The sequence below is a fragment of the Chelonia mydas genome, chromosome 6 (assembly GCF_015237465.2).
Source record: "Chelonia mydas isolate rCheMyd1 chromosome 6, rCheMyd1.pri.v2, whole genome shotgun sequence".
Classification (NCBI taxonomy): domain Eukaryota; kingdom Metazoa; phylum Chordata; order Testudines; family Cheloniidae; genus Chelonia; species Chelonia mydas.
In genome coordinates this window covers 102,357,261-102,374,950 of record NC_051246.2, presented here as the reverse complement: position 1 = coordinate 102,374,950, position 17,690 = coordinate 102,357,261, and the positions used below count along the sequence as shown (strand labels likewise).

The 17,690-nt window shown below is 45.0% G+C and overlaps 1 protein-coding gene across 4 annotated transcripts in view; it reads left to right on the top strand.

The window, feature by feature from the left end:
• The window catches only part of RPS6KA5 (ribosomal protein S6 kinase A5), a 201,816-nt gene that overhangs the window by 96,089 nt on the left and 88,037 nt on the right, over positions 1-17,690 (top strand). For all 4 annotated transcript variants that reach the window (XM_037900833.2, XM_043549097.1, XM_037900835.2 and 1 more), the window contains one exon: positions 2,833-2,936. In XM_037900833.2, coding sequence (XP_037756761.1) covers positions 2,833-2,936 — 104 coding nt within the window. The remainder of the gene's footprint in view (positions 1-2,832; positions 2,937-17,690) is intronic.

The following is a 17,690-nucleotide window of genomic DNA, read 5'->3' as shown; positions in this document are numbered from 1 at the left end:
GGCAGCCAAGCTCCCCACATCACCTCCGCCGCCACCTCCTCCCCTGAGCATGCCGCTTTCCCGCTTCTCCACCTACCTCCTGGTGCTTGCTGCTGCAAAACAGCTGTTTCGCAGCGTAACAAGCTCTGGAAGGGAGGTGGGAGGAGCGGGAACGCGGCGCCCTCAGGGGAAGAGGCAGGGCCGGGGCAGGGATTTGGGGAAGGGGTTGGAATAGGGGCAGTGAGGGGGCGGGGAGTTTGGGGAAGGGGTTGGAATGGGGGCGGGGCAGCGGCAGAGTTGGGACGGAGCGAGGGGCGGGGGGGTCAAGCACCCACCAGTGCCAGCAGAAGTCGGCGCCTATGTGTACAAGGCCTTCTTTCCCCTTGTAAGCTCACTCCATGTACAGATAACATTGGACAATAGCCTCATGGTGGTGTATATAAACAAAGAGGGAGGAGCGAGATCTCATCCCCTCTGCCTGGAAGTAGTCAGACTTTGGAACTCGTGTGTCAGAAGCCACATCACGGTTCAAGCTGTGTACATCCTGGGAGTTCACAACTCCCTGGCAGGCAAACTAAACAGAAGTTTCTCTGCAGACCAAGAATGGGAGAGCCACAGCAATCCTAACCAAGATCTTTACACAGTTATGGGACGAACAGAAAACTTCCCAGGTATTATTCTGGGGGGCCATATGTCACGATTCCAAGGGTGACGCTTTCCTGGACAGACCGCCTCAGATATGCCTTTCCTCCTATCCACCTGTTACCGCAAGTTGGAGGAAAGATCCATCGCGACAGAGCCACCAGCCTCCGCCTAGCACCCTACTGACCCAGACTGTTCTGGTTCATGGAACTTCCACTGATGTCCATACTTCCACCTCTCAGGAGCCGCCTATTTCCAGATCTCCTAACCCAGGATTGGGGGTGGGAAATCAAGTACCCAAACCCGGGCTCACAACATCGCATAACTATTTTCTGTGTGATCCTTACTAGAATGTGCATATCAAGTTACTACCCAGAATGTGTCAATGATGTGAAGACAGATTTTGGAGTGCGAAGTTAAAATTTATATTGAAGCTTCAATTTTAGGAAAATACTTACCAGTTTTTGCAAGCCATTATTCTAGCTTATTTTATAGAAATAAAATGTGCTCTAAAATTTTGTTACTATTAACTGTGTTTGAAAATCAAGTCACACTGTTGAAGCATCTCTCTCTCTGTTTTGAAGAAAGCCCCCACTACATGGAAAGATGTTTGCTTATATCAAGGGACATGAACCACCAAGACGGTCAGCTTCTACCTTTCCCCATTATGACCACTGAACTCTCCATGAATATCAGGAAGCCTAATCTCTTCAATTTAACTTGAAAGGATGCTGGAAATCGAATCACAGCCGTAACACCATCTTTCCCATTCCTGGCCCTTATGACCTCTCCTGCTTTCCTCTTGTAGGATTTTATACAATGGCTGCTGTCGATCAGCTACCCTCACCAAATAGTCCTGTAGGTATACTTTGGCCTCGCACAGTGTCGGCTGATTTTGCAGTATCTGTCCCTTTGTGGCATGGACCTGCCTCTGGTGCTTATCAGGTCCCCTCTGGGAGCAGCAACTCTGGCATCCACCCTGGTAGGGGATAACTTCTCTCAGCAAAATAAAAAGCCTGTACTGTTTACATCTTCATTTTCACTTTCTCATAGGGGTCCTTTCTCGGCTATGGCCCTTTACCCTCCCCTTTGTCAAGATTTGACTGCCTTACAAATTCTCTCTAACCCCTCATCTCAGAGTACTTGTCATACACAGTCTATCACTGATGCCTTATATCAGAGGTACCATCATGCCCACAGTTCTCCAACATGCTGTCACAGTGTCCTCTACTCATTTCTTGGTGATGCCCCCTTCTGGAGATTCTACGGATAGCTCTGCCTTGTTCAGTGCCCCCTTTCTTCTCTTCCACCATTGCAGCTCTCCTCCCTCTGAGTCGCAGTACAGCTGCTTCGTGACTCAGCCCTCTGGCCAGGTCACACCATGGTAAGTTCCTCTGCAGCAACAACATCAGGTAGTCCTTATGCCCACTGCCCTGACTATGTCACTCCCACAGTGACTGAGGCAGTCTTCCCATTCACTGCCCTAGCAATATCATTCTGCAGTGGATGGCAGGGGCTCCCAGACCCGCCCCCAACTCTGGCTGTTTCAGTGTGGGGCATACAACCCATCACAATAACGTGCGAGGAAAGATTGAAAAAACTGGATTTGTTTAGTCTGGAGAAGAAAAGACTGAGTGGGGACATAATAGTCTTTATGTAAAAGGTCTTTATAAAGAGGAAGGTGATAAATTGTTCTACATAGCCCCTAAGGACAGGACAAGAAGTAATGGGTTTACATTACAGCAAGGGAGATTTAGGGTAGACGTTAGGAAAAACTTACTAACTGTAAGGGTAGTTAAGCACTGGAACAAATTACTTAGGGAGGTTGTGAAATCTTCATCATTGGAGGTTATTAAGAACAGGTGAGACAAAGACCTGTTGGGATGGTCTAGGTAATATTTAGTCCTTCCTCAGTGTAGGGGATTGGAGTAGATGACCTATTGGTCCCTGCAAATCCTACCTTTTTATGATTTTACAATTTAGTATTTTCTCATAAATCCAAATAGGGAAATGCGCATGTGTATGTATGTGTGTTTATATATAATATACAGTTAAACATTTTCTACGCTATCTCAATTTAATTACTCTAATATCTTAATTCTGTAATTTCATCATACCCTGCCTTTGCATTGTTAACAAAAGAGAACTACGTTGCAGTTTAGCTATTTCCTAGGATTTTGAAGTACCATATATATAATTTTTATTTTATAGGCTGTTGATTGGTGGAGTCTTGGTGTTCTTATGTATGAGTTATTAACTGGAGCATCGCCTTTTACAGTTGATGGAGAAAAAAATTCCCAAGCTGAGATTTCTAGGTAAGTTATGAAACAATAAAGTGTGTGTGTTTTCTTATAGAAAATTATTACAGTGCCACACTGTAAATTATTTTGGTGACTTTTATCCTGAATTAGAAAAAAATGCAACTTCTTCTGTTTCAGTTCAATTAAATTACAGATGGTAGATTAAACACCTATCAAACCCTTATAATCAGATATTCAGCATTTCTCACTGAGCCATCTGAAAGCAGGCTGGTAGACCAACAACAAGAATCTGCCTACTATTTATAATATTTAATTGTAATAGCACCCACAGCATGGTAGATGGTTTCCAAGCACAGATGAAGATATATTCACTGCACCTAAATGCATACAACCTTGCTCCAAATAGAAAAAGGCAATGGATGATCTGTGGCAAGGGTGTAGTCTCCACCTGTACAACCTCCACTCCACATTCGAAATACCATGGCAGAGATCTTTGAGCTAATTCAGAAGTCCTCATGTGCATAGATATTGAAGCTTTTGAAAACAATCAGTTGTAGCATTTTTAGTGTTGCTGCAGAGAGGAGCTCCATCAGCACAAAGAGAAACTTTGTGTTGCAGAAAGATCATCTTTACACAAATGCTAGCTTAATATTTAAAGCTTTCAAAGCACTCATACAAAATGAGGTGTAGTTGTAGAATGGAAGGCCAGCTACATTTGAAACCATATGTAAACAGAAAAGCTGCCTGTCATATGTTCTGTCATCTAATGATGAACTGTATACTTGGCAGAAGGACAGCTTTGCCAACTTGTATGCCCTTGAAGGTCATCCACCCAGATCATATATGCAGAATTGGGAGTCTCATTCTTAGTTTACATCATGGGTATTAGTTACTTTATTAACTAACAAACAACACAAATCAAAGAACATGCTCTCTTTCTGCTGACATGATGCACTTCTGAGAGGAGACAGTGAAACCAATGTGAATTAAACTGAACATCTCCATTCAGATTGTTTAATAGACAGTCTTTTCCTGTCTTATAAACCCTTACTCGAGAGATTTAAGAGGCCAGTCACCCTGAACTAAACTTTTGTTTGAGCACCCAGCATGTATCTGTATTGTTACATCGGGGTGGCACCTGGGTATCTAAATAAGGATCTCTGAGCAGGCTGTAGATGCAATTTGAAGAAAACATGCCCATTCCCAGATAAGATACCCAAAATGCATCCATACCCAAATGGATATTTATCATAGAGTCATAGAATATTGGGGTTGGAAGAGACCTCAGGAGGTCATCTAGTCCAATCCCCTGCTCAAAGCAGAACCAACACCAATTAAACCATCCCTGCCAAGACTTTGTCATGCCGGACCTTAAAAATCTCTAAGGATGGAAATTCCACCACCTCCCTAGGTAACCCATTCCAGTGCTTCACCACCCTCCCAGTGAAATAGTGTTTCCTAATATCCAACCTAGACCTCCCCCACTGCAGCTTGACAGAACAAGAAGCAATGGTCTCATCTGTGAGAATAGCTTAGCTTCATCCTCTTTGGAACCCCCCTTCCCGTAGTTGAAGGCTGCTATCAAATCCCCCCCCCCCACTCTTCTCTTCTGCAGACTAAATAACCCAGTTCCCTCAGCCTCTCCTCATAAGTCATGTGCCCCAACCCCCTAATCATTTTCGTTGCCCCTGCTGGACTCTTTCCAATTTGTCCACATCCCTTCTGTAGTTGGGGGACAAAAACTGGACACACTACTCCAGGTGTGGCCTCACCAGTGCTGAATAGAGGGGAATAATCACTTCCCTCCATCTGCTGGCAATTCTCCTACTAATACAGCCCAATATGCCGTTGGCTTTCTTGGCAAGGAGGGCACACTGCTGACTCATATCCAGCTTCTCGTCTGCCATAATCCCCAGATTCTTTTCTGCAGAACTGCTGCTTAGCCAGTCGGTCCCCAGCCTGTAGCAGTGCATAGGATTCTTCCTTCCTAAATGCAGGACTCTGTACTTGTCCTTGTTGAACCTCATTGGATTTCTTTTGGCCCAATCCTCCAATTTGTATAGGTCACTCTGTACCATATCCCTACCCTCCAGCATGTCTACCTCTCCCCCCAGCTCAGTGTCATCTGCGAACTTGCTTAGGGTGCAATTAATCCCATCATTCAGATGATTAATGAAGATGTTGAACAAAACCGGCCCCAGGACTGACCCCTGAGGCACTCCGCTTGATAACTGGCTGCCAACTAGACATCGAGCCATTGATCACTGCCCATTGAGCCCAACGATCTAGCCAGCTTTCTGTCCACCTTATAATCCATTCATCCAATCCATACTTTTTTAACTTGCTGGCAAGAATACTGTGGGAGACCATATCAAAAGCTTTGCTAAAGTCAAGATATCACATCCACCGCTTTCCCCATATCTACAGAGTCAGTTATCTCATCATAAAAGGCAATCAGGTTGGTCAGGCATGACTTGCCCTTGGTGAATCCATGTTAATTGTTCCTGATCACCTTCCTCTTCTCCAAGTGCTTCAAAATGGATTCCTTGAGGACCTGCTCCATGATTTTGCTGGGGACTGAAGTGAGGCTGACTGGTCTGTAGTTCCCTGGGTTCTCTTTTTTTCCCTTTTTTAAAATATCGGCACTATATTTGTCTTTTTCCAAACGTCCGGGACCTCCCCTAATCACCACAAATTTTCAAAGATAATGGCCAATGGCTCTGCAATTACATCAGCCAATTCCCTTGGATGCATTAGATTTGGACCCATGGACTTGTGCACGTCCAGCTTTTCTAAATAGTCCTTAACCTATTTCCCATTTCTAATTTGTTTCTTGACTTTGTGGGTCTTGCATCCCAGAATTTAAAAGTCCTCATTAAACCTTGCTCAAAGAAAGAGAGTATCTGGTTCACATTGATCTTGCTCCCAATGGACAATGACAGCTACAATCCCATTTAGCAGTCATAAACACCCCAACTCAGTAAGATAGAGATTCTACAGAATGAACATTTGTGCATCCATATACTCACACTATCTCTTGTAGGTTTCGGAACAATCTGAAATGTTAGCCATCATCTTCCTTATCACCATCACCTTCCCCATCATCACCAGTGGCCATCATTCTGGCACCTCCTCATCTCCTTCTCCTTCCACCCTTAGGCTGTGATGCAACTTTTAGTGACACTGTGTTTGATGCATATTCAGTAGGGGTATTTCCCCTTTTCCTTATTTGTATATCCTTACCTTACTAATTTTATAGGTTATTAATTCTATAAGTTAGTATATCAATGATCTCAACTTATTATCATGTACATCAATTCGATACCATGGTCCTTTTGTGGTTAGGTATCTGCGAATGTAGCTCATGTACCTGTTATATATGACAATTCATTGCCATGACACTTTTGTGGTTGGATCATGTACCTGTGGTCAGAACTTTCCTTTAAACACACTATTGTCAGCACCCCAATACAGTAACTCCTCACTTAATGTCATCCTGGTTAACGTTGTTTCATTGTTACATCGCTGATCTATTAGAGAACATGCTAATTTAAAGCTGCACCGTGCTCCCTTATGACATTGTTTGGCAGCCACCTGCTTTGTCCACTGTTTGCAGGAAGAGCAGCCTCTTGGAGCTAGCTGGTGGGGACTTGGAACCAGGCTGGGTGGGCAGCTCCCCTAAGTTCCCTGTGCAGCAGCCGCCCAGCAGCCTATCAAGTGCCGGGCAGTTCAGGTGTCCCTCCCCCCGCACTGCTGTGTGCTGCTCCTGCCCTCTGCTTTGGAGTTGCTCCTGGGAGCCTCCTGCTTTCTTTGCAGGAGGGTGGGGGGAAGAGGGGTGCTGATGTCAGGGTGTCCCACTGCTCCTGCTCCCCACTCCTGTACCCCATCTCCACACAGCGGGGGGGGAGGAGACTCCCATGGTTCAGAACGGAGGGAGCTTGCTGGCAGCAGCTGCTGTCTCAACTTGCTGATATACTTTAAAAGGCAGTGTCCTTATAGTGGGGTCAGCGTACTTAAAGGGGCAGTGCACATCTCACACACACACACACACACACACACTTAACAATGACGTGTTAATCCTTGAGGGCTCAGCCAAATTTTAGTTCATCATTAAGCAGCAAGACATTCCCTGGGAAATATCCCACCCTCTGACTCCACCACCTCAACGGAGCTTCACAATCGTCATTGCTGCGTACAGTATTAATTTGTTTATTTAAAACTTATACTGTGTATATTTAATGTCTTTTGTCTGGCGAAAAAAATTTCCCTGGAACCTAACCCCCCATTTACATTAATTCTTATGGAGAAATTGGATTCGCTTACCATTGTTTTGCTTAAAGAAGCATTTTTCAGGAACATAACTACAACATTAAGCGAGGAGTTACTGTACTTGAGGTGTCTGTTGGGCCGTGTATCTGTACAAAGTTTATCTGTTCCAAGTACATAGGCCTCAAGCCTTATGCTAACATGCTGAAGATCATTTCTTACAGGATACAGGCCTGTACATTTCTTACATTAGTGCTGAATATAATGCAAAGTAGAATATAATAAAGGCCAGCTAGTTCAGACTGGGCTACAGACTTGATTAAGGTGTTGGCCTAGATGATGGCAGGCAACACTGTGACTCACTTTCTACAGCTAAAACCATGAACAGGAGACTTAGAATCTAGGCTGCATCTTATGAACTTCTCCTGTCATGAAAAGAATAACAGTTTTGAGAATAGCCTGGGCTAGAATTTGAGAAACGTTGGTCCCAAGACTTTGCTTCTTTCAGACAGACCCAAAAACTCAGGACCACCTTAACTAAGTGCTTTAAGGATGGACTGTCCTTTGGCAAGTCCTCAGGCAGATTTTTTTTAGGTTCTTATTTTCCAGTTGCCCCAAGATCAACTTCAGAAATAATAAATCCCACAGACCTGTTAACCAACCCACACAGGCTATGCAGGCCTCCAAGAACTGCTTCTGAGCCAGTTCATCTTCTCTCTATCTTACTGACTAAAAGTTGAACTGCATGTAACTTTCAGTCAACTGCCAACGGTGAATAGATTAAATAGTTATCACTGGCATAGACATGAGTTGGCAGAAGCATAATTCTTTTTTGAGTGATGATCCCAATGTGGATTCCAAACACATGTGCTCATGCATGCCATGTGCCAGTCTTGAAACTACATAGTAGTGTCCCTTGACCCGCGCATGCATCATGCGTTGGTTGTGTGGCATGTCTGAGGTTTTAAGAGGATGCTTAGGTTGACGCTGCTTCAGTTCCCTCTTACCACTGCATGGCCAGAGTCAGAACCCCTATTCCTCAGTGCTCTTAGCTCTGGTCTACACTGGGGGGGATTCATCTAAGTTATGCAACTTCAGCTACTTGAATAACGTAGCTGAAGTTGACGTACTTAGACCTACTCACCGCGGTGTCTTCATTATGGTGAGTCAACTGCTACCACTCCCCCGTTGACTCTGTCTGCTCCTCTCACGGCAGTGGAGTACAGGAGTCGACGGGAGAGCGCTTGGGGGTTGATTTATGACGTCTAGACTAGACGCAATAAATGGACCCCCGCTGGATCAATCGCTGCCCACCGATCCGGTGGGTAATGTATATATACCCTTAGTCTACTAAGAGTACTGCGTTTGCCTTTTACTGTACATAGTTTTTCTCTAGTCAGATAGTTGTCCATTTGTTCATAGTAGTTAGATTCTCCCTTGGACTTTATTCCTCTATTGGGGACTTAGAATCATAGAATATCAGGCTTGGAAGGGACCTCAGGAGGTCATCTAGTCCAACCCCCTGCTCAAAGCAGGACCAATCCCCAATTTTTGCCCCATATCCCTAAATGGCCCCCTCAAGGATTGAACTCAGAACCCTGGGTTTAGCAGGCCAAAGCTCAAACCACTGAGCTATCCCTCCCCCCCCCCCCCCCCCCGGCACCGGGACTATGTCCCGTCAAGCCGGCTTCAAGAACTGTTCCTCGTGCCCTTGCTCCTTTTCGGTGAGCGACGAACACACTCATTGCCTTTAATGCCTGGGTGATGCCCACATAGTTTTCCACTGCTCCATCTGCCGCTTGTTTCCAGTGCGGACATGAGCAGGTCGAGAACTTTGCCTACATAATTTTCTAATGGAGGAGGCAATGCGCCCGCGTGCACAGCCTGCTCCAGCTCCGACACAACCATCGGCGCAGCGCTCATCACCAGTGAGCCCCTCACTAGATCCCTCATGTGCATCACAGGCAGCACCACCACACCCACCGAAGCCCCACTGCATGCACAAGAAGCATGGGCACAAGGGTGGTTCTCTGATGGGGATCATCTCAAACTGCAGCATTACCTCCCCAAGCCGTGCTAGGTCGGGTGAGAAGTTGCACATCATGACGGAAGCTCCATCTCAGAAGAGAGTGCGCATGGAGCACTGCTCCAAACGCTATTGCTCACTGCCAGCTCAATCTTCCATTCTGGCACCAGGAACTCCTACTTCACTCCCAGCGCTGTCACCTCCACCGGGACTCTCTTGCTTGTTGCACCCAGTCCCACGCACTCCAGGCCATTTATCGCCCTTGACACCGTTGGCAAAACTCATGTTGCTGTTTGCGGGCACTCCGCCGTGCTCCGAACCTCTGCCCAGCCCCAGACTCCCTTTTCTGGCCAATGAACCTGTTGTCCTCCACCATTCTCCACCGGCTCTGGTGGTGGATGAGCCACTTCTGCTAATCGACAGTCCTCCCGCACCATGTCTGGCACCATTAGTCCCACCAGCTCTGACAGTTCCATCTCTCTTGTACCCTTTGGAGTCCGACTGGTCTTCTGACCTGGACACAGCCCTTACCCTGGACTACTCCTGCAGCCCGGACCCTTGACGCTGGTCTTACCCTCTGGACTACGGTCCTGCATCTGACCCATGGTTCCGTTACCTGTGGGCCCTGCCGATGCATGGCAATCCCTAATCCTGTCTTCACTGGCCCTCGTGGGACCCCTACCACCATCACGATATGCATATATTTGAAAATGTAAAAAAAATCTAGAAATATTTAATAAATTTCAATTGGTATTCTGTTGTTTAATAATGCGATTAAAACTGCAATTAAGTTTAATTGAAATTAATTAATGAATTTTTTTGAGTTAATTGCATGCGTTAACTGTAATTAATCGACAGCACTGCTTCAAAGATATGCTCTCCAAGCTGCAAGCCTTTCTGCCTCCACTTGACCCAGCAATGACCCCATGTAGATCCAGAATCTCAGACAAGACTACTCAACTTATTTAGGTAGTCTACATTGTAGGTAGTTTTCATTGTCCCCTGAGAGCACAGCAGAGCCTCCTCTCTTGCCATGCACAGTCACAACACTGGGTGACTAAGTGGGAATACAGTAGGGAATCCAGAGAAGACTCCATCTCAAGAACACAGCAAAAGGGCCGAGATTCTCAAATAATCTTAATCTTTTATTTGCCCATATGTTCTCTACCCCTGTATGCCTACCAACCCAGGCGCTATGGGTCTCCTTGGAGCATGATCTCTAATTCTAGAAAGATAGCCTTCCACTATGTCCAGACCTAGATCCCTTTGCCTAGGGAAGCAAATCAAACTAACTCCAGCCCCTCAGCTTCCTCAGCGTCTGCTACTGGAGGGCAAAGAATTGGACATTGGGGATGATAACCACTCCCCACACTCAGAGCATTTAAGTTTGTCCAAGATTTAATAAAAAAAGAATTGCAGAGAATATTGATACACTAGCTGAACTTCAGGAAAAACAACAGATTCCTGGATATTCATCATAGAGATGGAATAGTAATGCCAATAGACAAAGGTGGTCTTGAATCTGCAAAGATGATTTATTCTGAACAATTCCAAGGTTGAACAGATTGTCTGTACCAAATTCCAGCCACGGGGTGAGAATATTTTCATCAGCACCCAACCCCAACTTCCTAGAAGCTTCCTGTTGTACAACTAAAGAACTTTGTAAAAAGGGTCCTAAGGAGCTGGATCTCTTTGGTCTATTTTTCGTTGAACCTGCAAATTCGTGGCTATCTAGTCTTACTTTGTAAATGTTTTTCTTTTCTGGGATAGACTCTCAAACCTATTTGAGAAGCTGCCTAATGAACATCAGGATGAGCTAAAGACCCTGAAGTCAGAAGGCCAACTTAGAGCAAGAATTTTGCTATAGTCGGCTCTCAAATCCATTGATATGCCAGCGAGGATTATATTGCCTTTCTTTGTGGCTCCAGGCATCCAGGATCCCTGTGGAAGACTCTAGATAACCCTGGAGGACCTTCTCTTTGAAGAGTCCAATTTTTTTTAACAGTAGCACAGGAGAAGATCTCCACAGCCTCAAATACATGAACAACTCTATGGTTTCTTTGAATCTGTCCCCCCTCACTGAAGAAACAGCAACAGGGGTAGCTATACTTGCTGTAGGCACTAACCTCAGCCCCAGTACTACTTTCAAAAATGACCATCTCAGCCTCTGAGGAAGATGTAGCCATTTCACAAACATTGAACTTCTGCTTTCTCTTAGTCCACCCTGCAACCTGGACTGTCTCTGACAAACCAGTTTTCGGGCAAGTGTCAAGACACTGATCAGCCCACCTATGAATCCTTTTTCTTTACATATCCCCCCATCCCACCCCCAATTTGGAAATGGTCTTTTTTCCCCCCTGTAAAGGCTTGGAATGGGATAACCTTGGACTGGTGATTATAAGGAAAGGGTACCTCATCTAGTTTGCTGTTCCAACTCCCTTTCCCTGTACACTTTTTAAAGGAACCTGTCATAAATATAAAGGGAAGGGTAAACACCTTTAAAATCCTTCCTGGCCAGAGGAAAAACCCTTTCACCTGTAAAGGGTTAAGAAGCTAGGATAACCTCGCTGGCGCCTGACCAAAATGGCCAATGAGGAGACAAGATACTTTCAAAAGCTGGAGGGGGGGAAGAAACAAAGGCTTTCTCTGTCTGTGTGATGCTTTTGCCGGGGACAGAAAAGGAATGGAGTCTTAGAACTTAGTAAGTAATCTAGCTAGATATGTGTTAGATTCCGTTTTCTTTAAATGACTAAGAAAATAAGCTGTGCTGAATGGAATGTAGATTCCAGTTTTTGTGCCTTTTTGTAACTTAAGGTTTTGCCTAGAGAGATTCTCTATGTTTTGGATCTAATTACCCTGTAAGGTATTTACCATCCTGATTTTACAGAGGTGATTCTTTTACTTTTTCTTCTATTAAAAATTCTTCTTTTAAGAACCTGATTGCTTTTTCATTGTTCTTAAGATCCAAGGGTTTGGGTCTGTGTTCACCTATGCAAATTGGTGAGGATTTTTATCAAGCCTTCCCCAGGAAAGGGGGTTTAGGGTTTGGGGAGGATTTTTGGGGGAAAGACGTTTCCAAGCGGGCTGTTTCCCGGTTATATATCTGTTAGATGCTTGGTGGTGGCAGCAGTAAAGTCCAAGGGAAAAAGGAAAATAGTTTGTACCTTGGGGAAGTTTTAACCTAAGCTGGTAAAAATAAGCTTAGGAGGTTTTCATGCAAGTCCCCACATCTGTACCCTAGAATTCAGAGTGGGGAAGGAACCTTGACAGACCCCTTCGCAAGAGATTTTTGAAACAGGGAGTGAACTCCCTGCTGTGACTCAGAGCAATGGAAGAAGTACTCTAGGAGTTCAGAGGAAGAGGCTTCTATTATCATTATTTCCTAGTTCCAAAGAAGAAACGTGATTGCAGACTCATCCTCAACTTTTGATGTCTCAAGGTGTTTCAAATTCCATTGTTTCAAATTCCATGTGGTCACTTAGCTTTTCTGCAATGACTTCCCTGGATCCTATGCACTGGTTCACATCTCTCAACCTTCAAGATACTTACTTTCACATCTCCATCCACCCGGCCTGCAGAAGGTTCCTAAGGTATGTGGTAGAAGAGTTTCACTACCAATATAGAGTTGTGCCTTTCGGCCTCTCAGTGGCTTCTTGATCTTTACCAGAATCTTAGCAGTGGTGGCTGCACATCTCCACACACGAGTAATTCATGTTTATCATCCCCTGGAAAATTGGCTTATTCAGGGAAAATCCTCACAGCAGGTAACCAACTTCATTCAATTCTCCATCTATTCTCCTTCCTTGGGCTAAAAGTCAACAAGGAAAAATCCACACAGACTTCCACTATGAGCATAGACTTCATCAGGGCAGTGTTATATTCCAGGGCAGTGAGCATACTTACCTCAGCAACGATACATCAGGGCATACTTACCTTAGCAATGATTTCAGACAATGTTGGACCTCATCAGACAGTTCTGGATACATCCCAGAACAACAGTGAAGACATCCATGAAATGTACAGGCCTCTGCAAGAATGATTGAGATCAGTATATGTACCCAACAGACATGGCATGGATCTCTTGTTCATGATCCTTTCAGATGTCCTGTCTTCAGTAAAGAGTGGAAAGTATGTAGAACCACTGCAGGTGTGCAATGGATTTTACTTTTCGGTGTCTCTCCCCACCAGACCTAGGCAATTACACTTCCACCGAAGGTTGCAGACCCCATCTTAGCTGTTTTCAGATTTAAAGGGTATAGTTTGCATAGGAGATCATGCTGTATAAATATGCTGGAGCTCAGAGCCATTAGATTATCATGCAAGTCTTTTTTGACCATCCTTCAAGGCCTCGCCATGCAGGTGTTGATAGACATCACCACTGCCCTGCATTATACCAATAGACATGGGTGGACAAGATCTTCCCCACTCTGTCAACAGGCAACACATCTTTAGAATTCGTGCATGCTCCATCACATTACCCCAGTAATTATCTATCATTTTTTGAGAGAATCATGAATGGTCTCTCAGCAACTGAGTACTCCATGACATCTTCCTCAGGTGGGGACTCTAAAATGTGGACCTGTTTGGTACACATCTCAACAAATGTATGATATTTTGTTCCAGAGGGGACTAGAGTCCTGGTTCTCTGACAGATGCGTTTCTCCAGCCATAGACACCGAAATTGTTCTGTACCTTCCCATCAATTCCCCTGATATCCAGGGTTCTGAGAAAACTGAACAGGACACAGGTCATGTGATCATGATAGCCTTAACATGGGACAGACCATTTTGGTTCACTGATCACCCCATCTTCTGATCATCCTGCCACTTCTCCCCGAATTAGTCTCCCAGAACCAGGGCTGAATTCGGCACCTGGTCCCAATGTATTTTTTTAAAATTAAAAAGAATTATTTTGGGGAAGTTATATGGCTTGTGTTACAGGAAGTTAAAGCAGATGATAACAGTGAAATCTATAAAATCTTTGCACTTGACAGCCTTACGTGCTGGTTCGTTGACTTCCTTACAGAGAAGTTGCTCATCTGAAGACTAGAACGTCTTATTGCAAAGTAGGAAACCCTCCATGAAAATGATTTACAAAGCTAAATGGAAGAGGTCTGTGTGGGTCAGCATCAGCTCTCTCTGTTACAAACCACAATCTCAGCTATCCAGAAGTATTTTCTTACCCTGAAGCAAACTTGACACTATCAGACCTTGTAGGGTAAGTTTTAACCACAGTCTCTGTTTCAGGGTTACGCTGTATTTTCACTTCCTATGGTGCCAAGATTTTTGAAGTACCTCATTTATGCCTTTCCATCTGTGGGGAAGCCTCCCCCTTTCTGGAACATGAGCTTAATTTCCACTGGATTAATGGGATGCACCTTTGAACCTGGGGTGACCTGCTGTCTCTCCCTCTTTCAGTGCAAACTGCCTTTCTTGTGGCTATTACTTCAGCTTGATGATTGAAAGAATTCCAGGTTCTTATGGCAGGTCCACCGTAAGTGGTATTTCATAAATACAGGGTCACCCTTAGGCCTCAAGCAAATTCCTTCCTAATTGATTTCCATCTCAGTCTTCCCACATACCATTTTTTTTCCAAATCCTTTCTACTCCTGGTGAAGCAAAATTTCACAAACCTAATGTGGTAAGGGTATTATCCTTTTATTAGACAGAATTAAGTCATTCTTAGCCACTTCTAGGCTGTTTGTGCCTTTTGCAGAAAGGGTTAGAGAGCAATCTGTTTCCACCAGAGGTTATCTAAATTGGTTTTGGACTGTATTAAGACTTGCTATCAGATAGCTAAGAAGGATCCTCCAGTTCAAATGAGAGCCCATTCCACTAGAGCTCTGGCAGCTTCCACCACTTGCTTTGGTAATATAACAATATCTGAAATATTTGTCTTCTCCTGGAGCTCTGTTCGTGTATTTAGCTCCATTTACTCCTTGGTTCAGGCTTCAGGATCAGATGCCAACTTTGGTAGGGCTGTCCCACAGTAACTCTTTATGTAGGACTCCTCTTCCCACTTTCAGGCTTGAGCCAACTACTTGTTAGTCACCTACCATTATTCGAAGAACCACAGCAACTTTACAGTAGGTAATAGTTTTTCATTGCCCTTTGGCATATATTTTCTCAGTGTATGTGTGTTTAGTTCAGTTTAGGCTAGATCCATCTTTCGTACATAGTCGCTAACTATGTGGCAGAAGCTTAATCTCCAGGGTTCAAAACCTGCCCCTTATTTGAAGCGTCAGTGCCAATTAATGGGCACTTTCAGTGACTGTTCTGCTTAGGAGAACGACACATTCCCAAGCAATGCTTCGTATGTTGCTCCTTCTTGAAGGGAACTCAGAAGGCTATAGAAACCTGCTTGAAGTTGTTGTTGTTTCTCAAGATCTTAAGGCAAGCTTCTTCAGACAAAGAAAGGAAGGACAGAGATAGACCACAGTTCTCCAATCAGCCCTTCTTTGTTAGTGCCTCAGTAAGCAGAGATTCCACCTGGACGTCCTGGGCTACATCTAGGAGGCTCCAGTCATCTGCTGTCATTCTTACATTGATGACCTCTGATTGGCAGAAAGGAGCCTGGCTCCAGGGATGAGACAAGATGCAGGTCATCTTCTCTTGTGCCTAGCAAATCAAGCCACAAGAAAAAAGCAAACTTCTGATTCCTCTCAGACTCTACCTCCTAAGGGCCAGAAGCCTGAAAAGGCTTCCTCAGGTGCCCTGGTACTAATTACTAAGAGAGCAATATCCTTCCATTTGAGGGCAGTGGTACCCACTAAATCTATTACCGTATTTCTCTTTGTACTGATGCTTAGTTGCCAATGTTGGTACCAGGTGCCTCAATATTGGTCACTTTGGAACTGTGTTCCTTGGTACTCAGTACTTTTGGTACCTGTTGTGTGTCTATGTAAAGCATATATGGTACTGATTGACTTAACTGTTGGCCTGGTACTGGAGTTGCCTCTTCTAGAGAGGCTGAGGTAGATAGTATCTAGGCCTTTAGTTACTGAATCATTGGTATGATAGTTTAAGGAGGTATATCCAGTGCCAACCTTTTCCCCTCAGAGACCGCATTTTCCAGATAGAATAGCCCTTCCCTTGGATGAAGTACATTTCTTTTCTTCATCCCCATCTAAGTACAGGAGGTTGTCCTGTCACTCACCTACCTTCTCCCCTCATTGGGTAACACAAAAGGAGTCAGGAAGGCACATGGGGGAGGGTTGTATAAGACCAGAAAAAGATCTGGGACTTGTAGGGAACAATCTACCTGGTAATCCCCATATGTCCCCACCTCAGTACTTTTACCCTACCAGCCACGGTCCTACTGGATGCTCTGGGGTGTGCAGCAGTATTCGCACAAGCCTGCATCATCTACCTGCTCCAGAACTGGATCTCACTCTCCAAATAGGCAGTGTAGACCAGGGATTGTTAACCTTTGGCACGCGGCCCGCCAGGGTAAGCTCCCTGGTGGGGCAGGCCGGTTTGTTTATCTGCCACGTCCACAGGTTCAGCTGATCACCGCTCCCACTGGCCTCAGTTCACCGCTCCAGGCCAATGGGGGCTGCGGGAAGCAGCAGCATCCCTTGGCCCGTGCCGCTTCCCGCAGCCCCCATTGGCCTGGAACGGTGAACCGCGGTCAGTGAGAGCTGCGATTGGCCAAACCTGCAGATGTGGCAGGTAAACAAACCGGCCCGGCCTGCCAGGGGGCTTACCCTGGCGGTCTGCGTGCCAAAGGTTGCTGATCTCTGGTATAGACCATTCCAGCCAGATCCAACTATTCTAGTCTTCGATCTTGTAAAGGTAGGAGGAGGATAATGAGAGAAAGCATTTCTTGTAAGGGGAAGAAACTACTGGTCCCTGGTGCAATCGTCTGATTCTCTACCCAGCTGAGGCAATAAAACCCTATACATCTGCCTCAATGGATGAACTTTAAGAAGTTCCAGGACCTCATCAAGTTAATGTCAGACTCTCTAGATATACCTCTGGAAGTGGTGCAGACCTCACAGACTGTTGAACATCTTGCATCCTTCCATGCCTGGCAGATTTGTTAACCCTATAAACAAAAGACTGTTGTAGCCTGAGAGAATCATGTGGCACACACCATTCTGGTTATACCCAAGAGATCTGACAGGAGATACCAGGTCCCTTGTAGGGGATTTTAATATATTTATTTCCACCCAGTACTGTGTTTGCTGGTAGCGGCAGCTGTCCAGGAAAGTTCAGAACAAAAAGGACTTCCCAGATCCACATGCTGGGAGAAGGACCTGAGGAAACTACACTTCTTTGAACACCAGATGCATAAGTCTAATTATCAGTTCCTCTTCTCCAAGTATGATCACTTAAGTTACTATAAGCTGCCTCAGTTTGAAGACAAGCTATGATAAAAACATCAAGAGGAACTGAAAGCCATGATGATTGTGAGTGATAGTTGATAGCTCGCACTTCCTACAGGCTATGCTGGACATATCTGACACTGCAGTGTATGTTGTGTCCACATCAGAGGCAGTGGGATGGCCTTCCTGG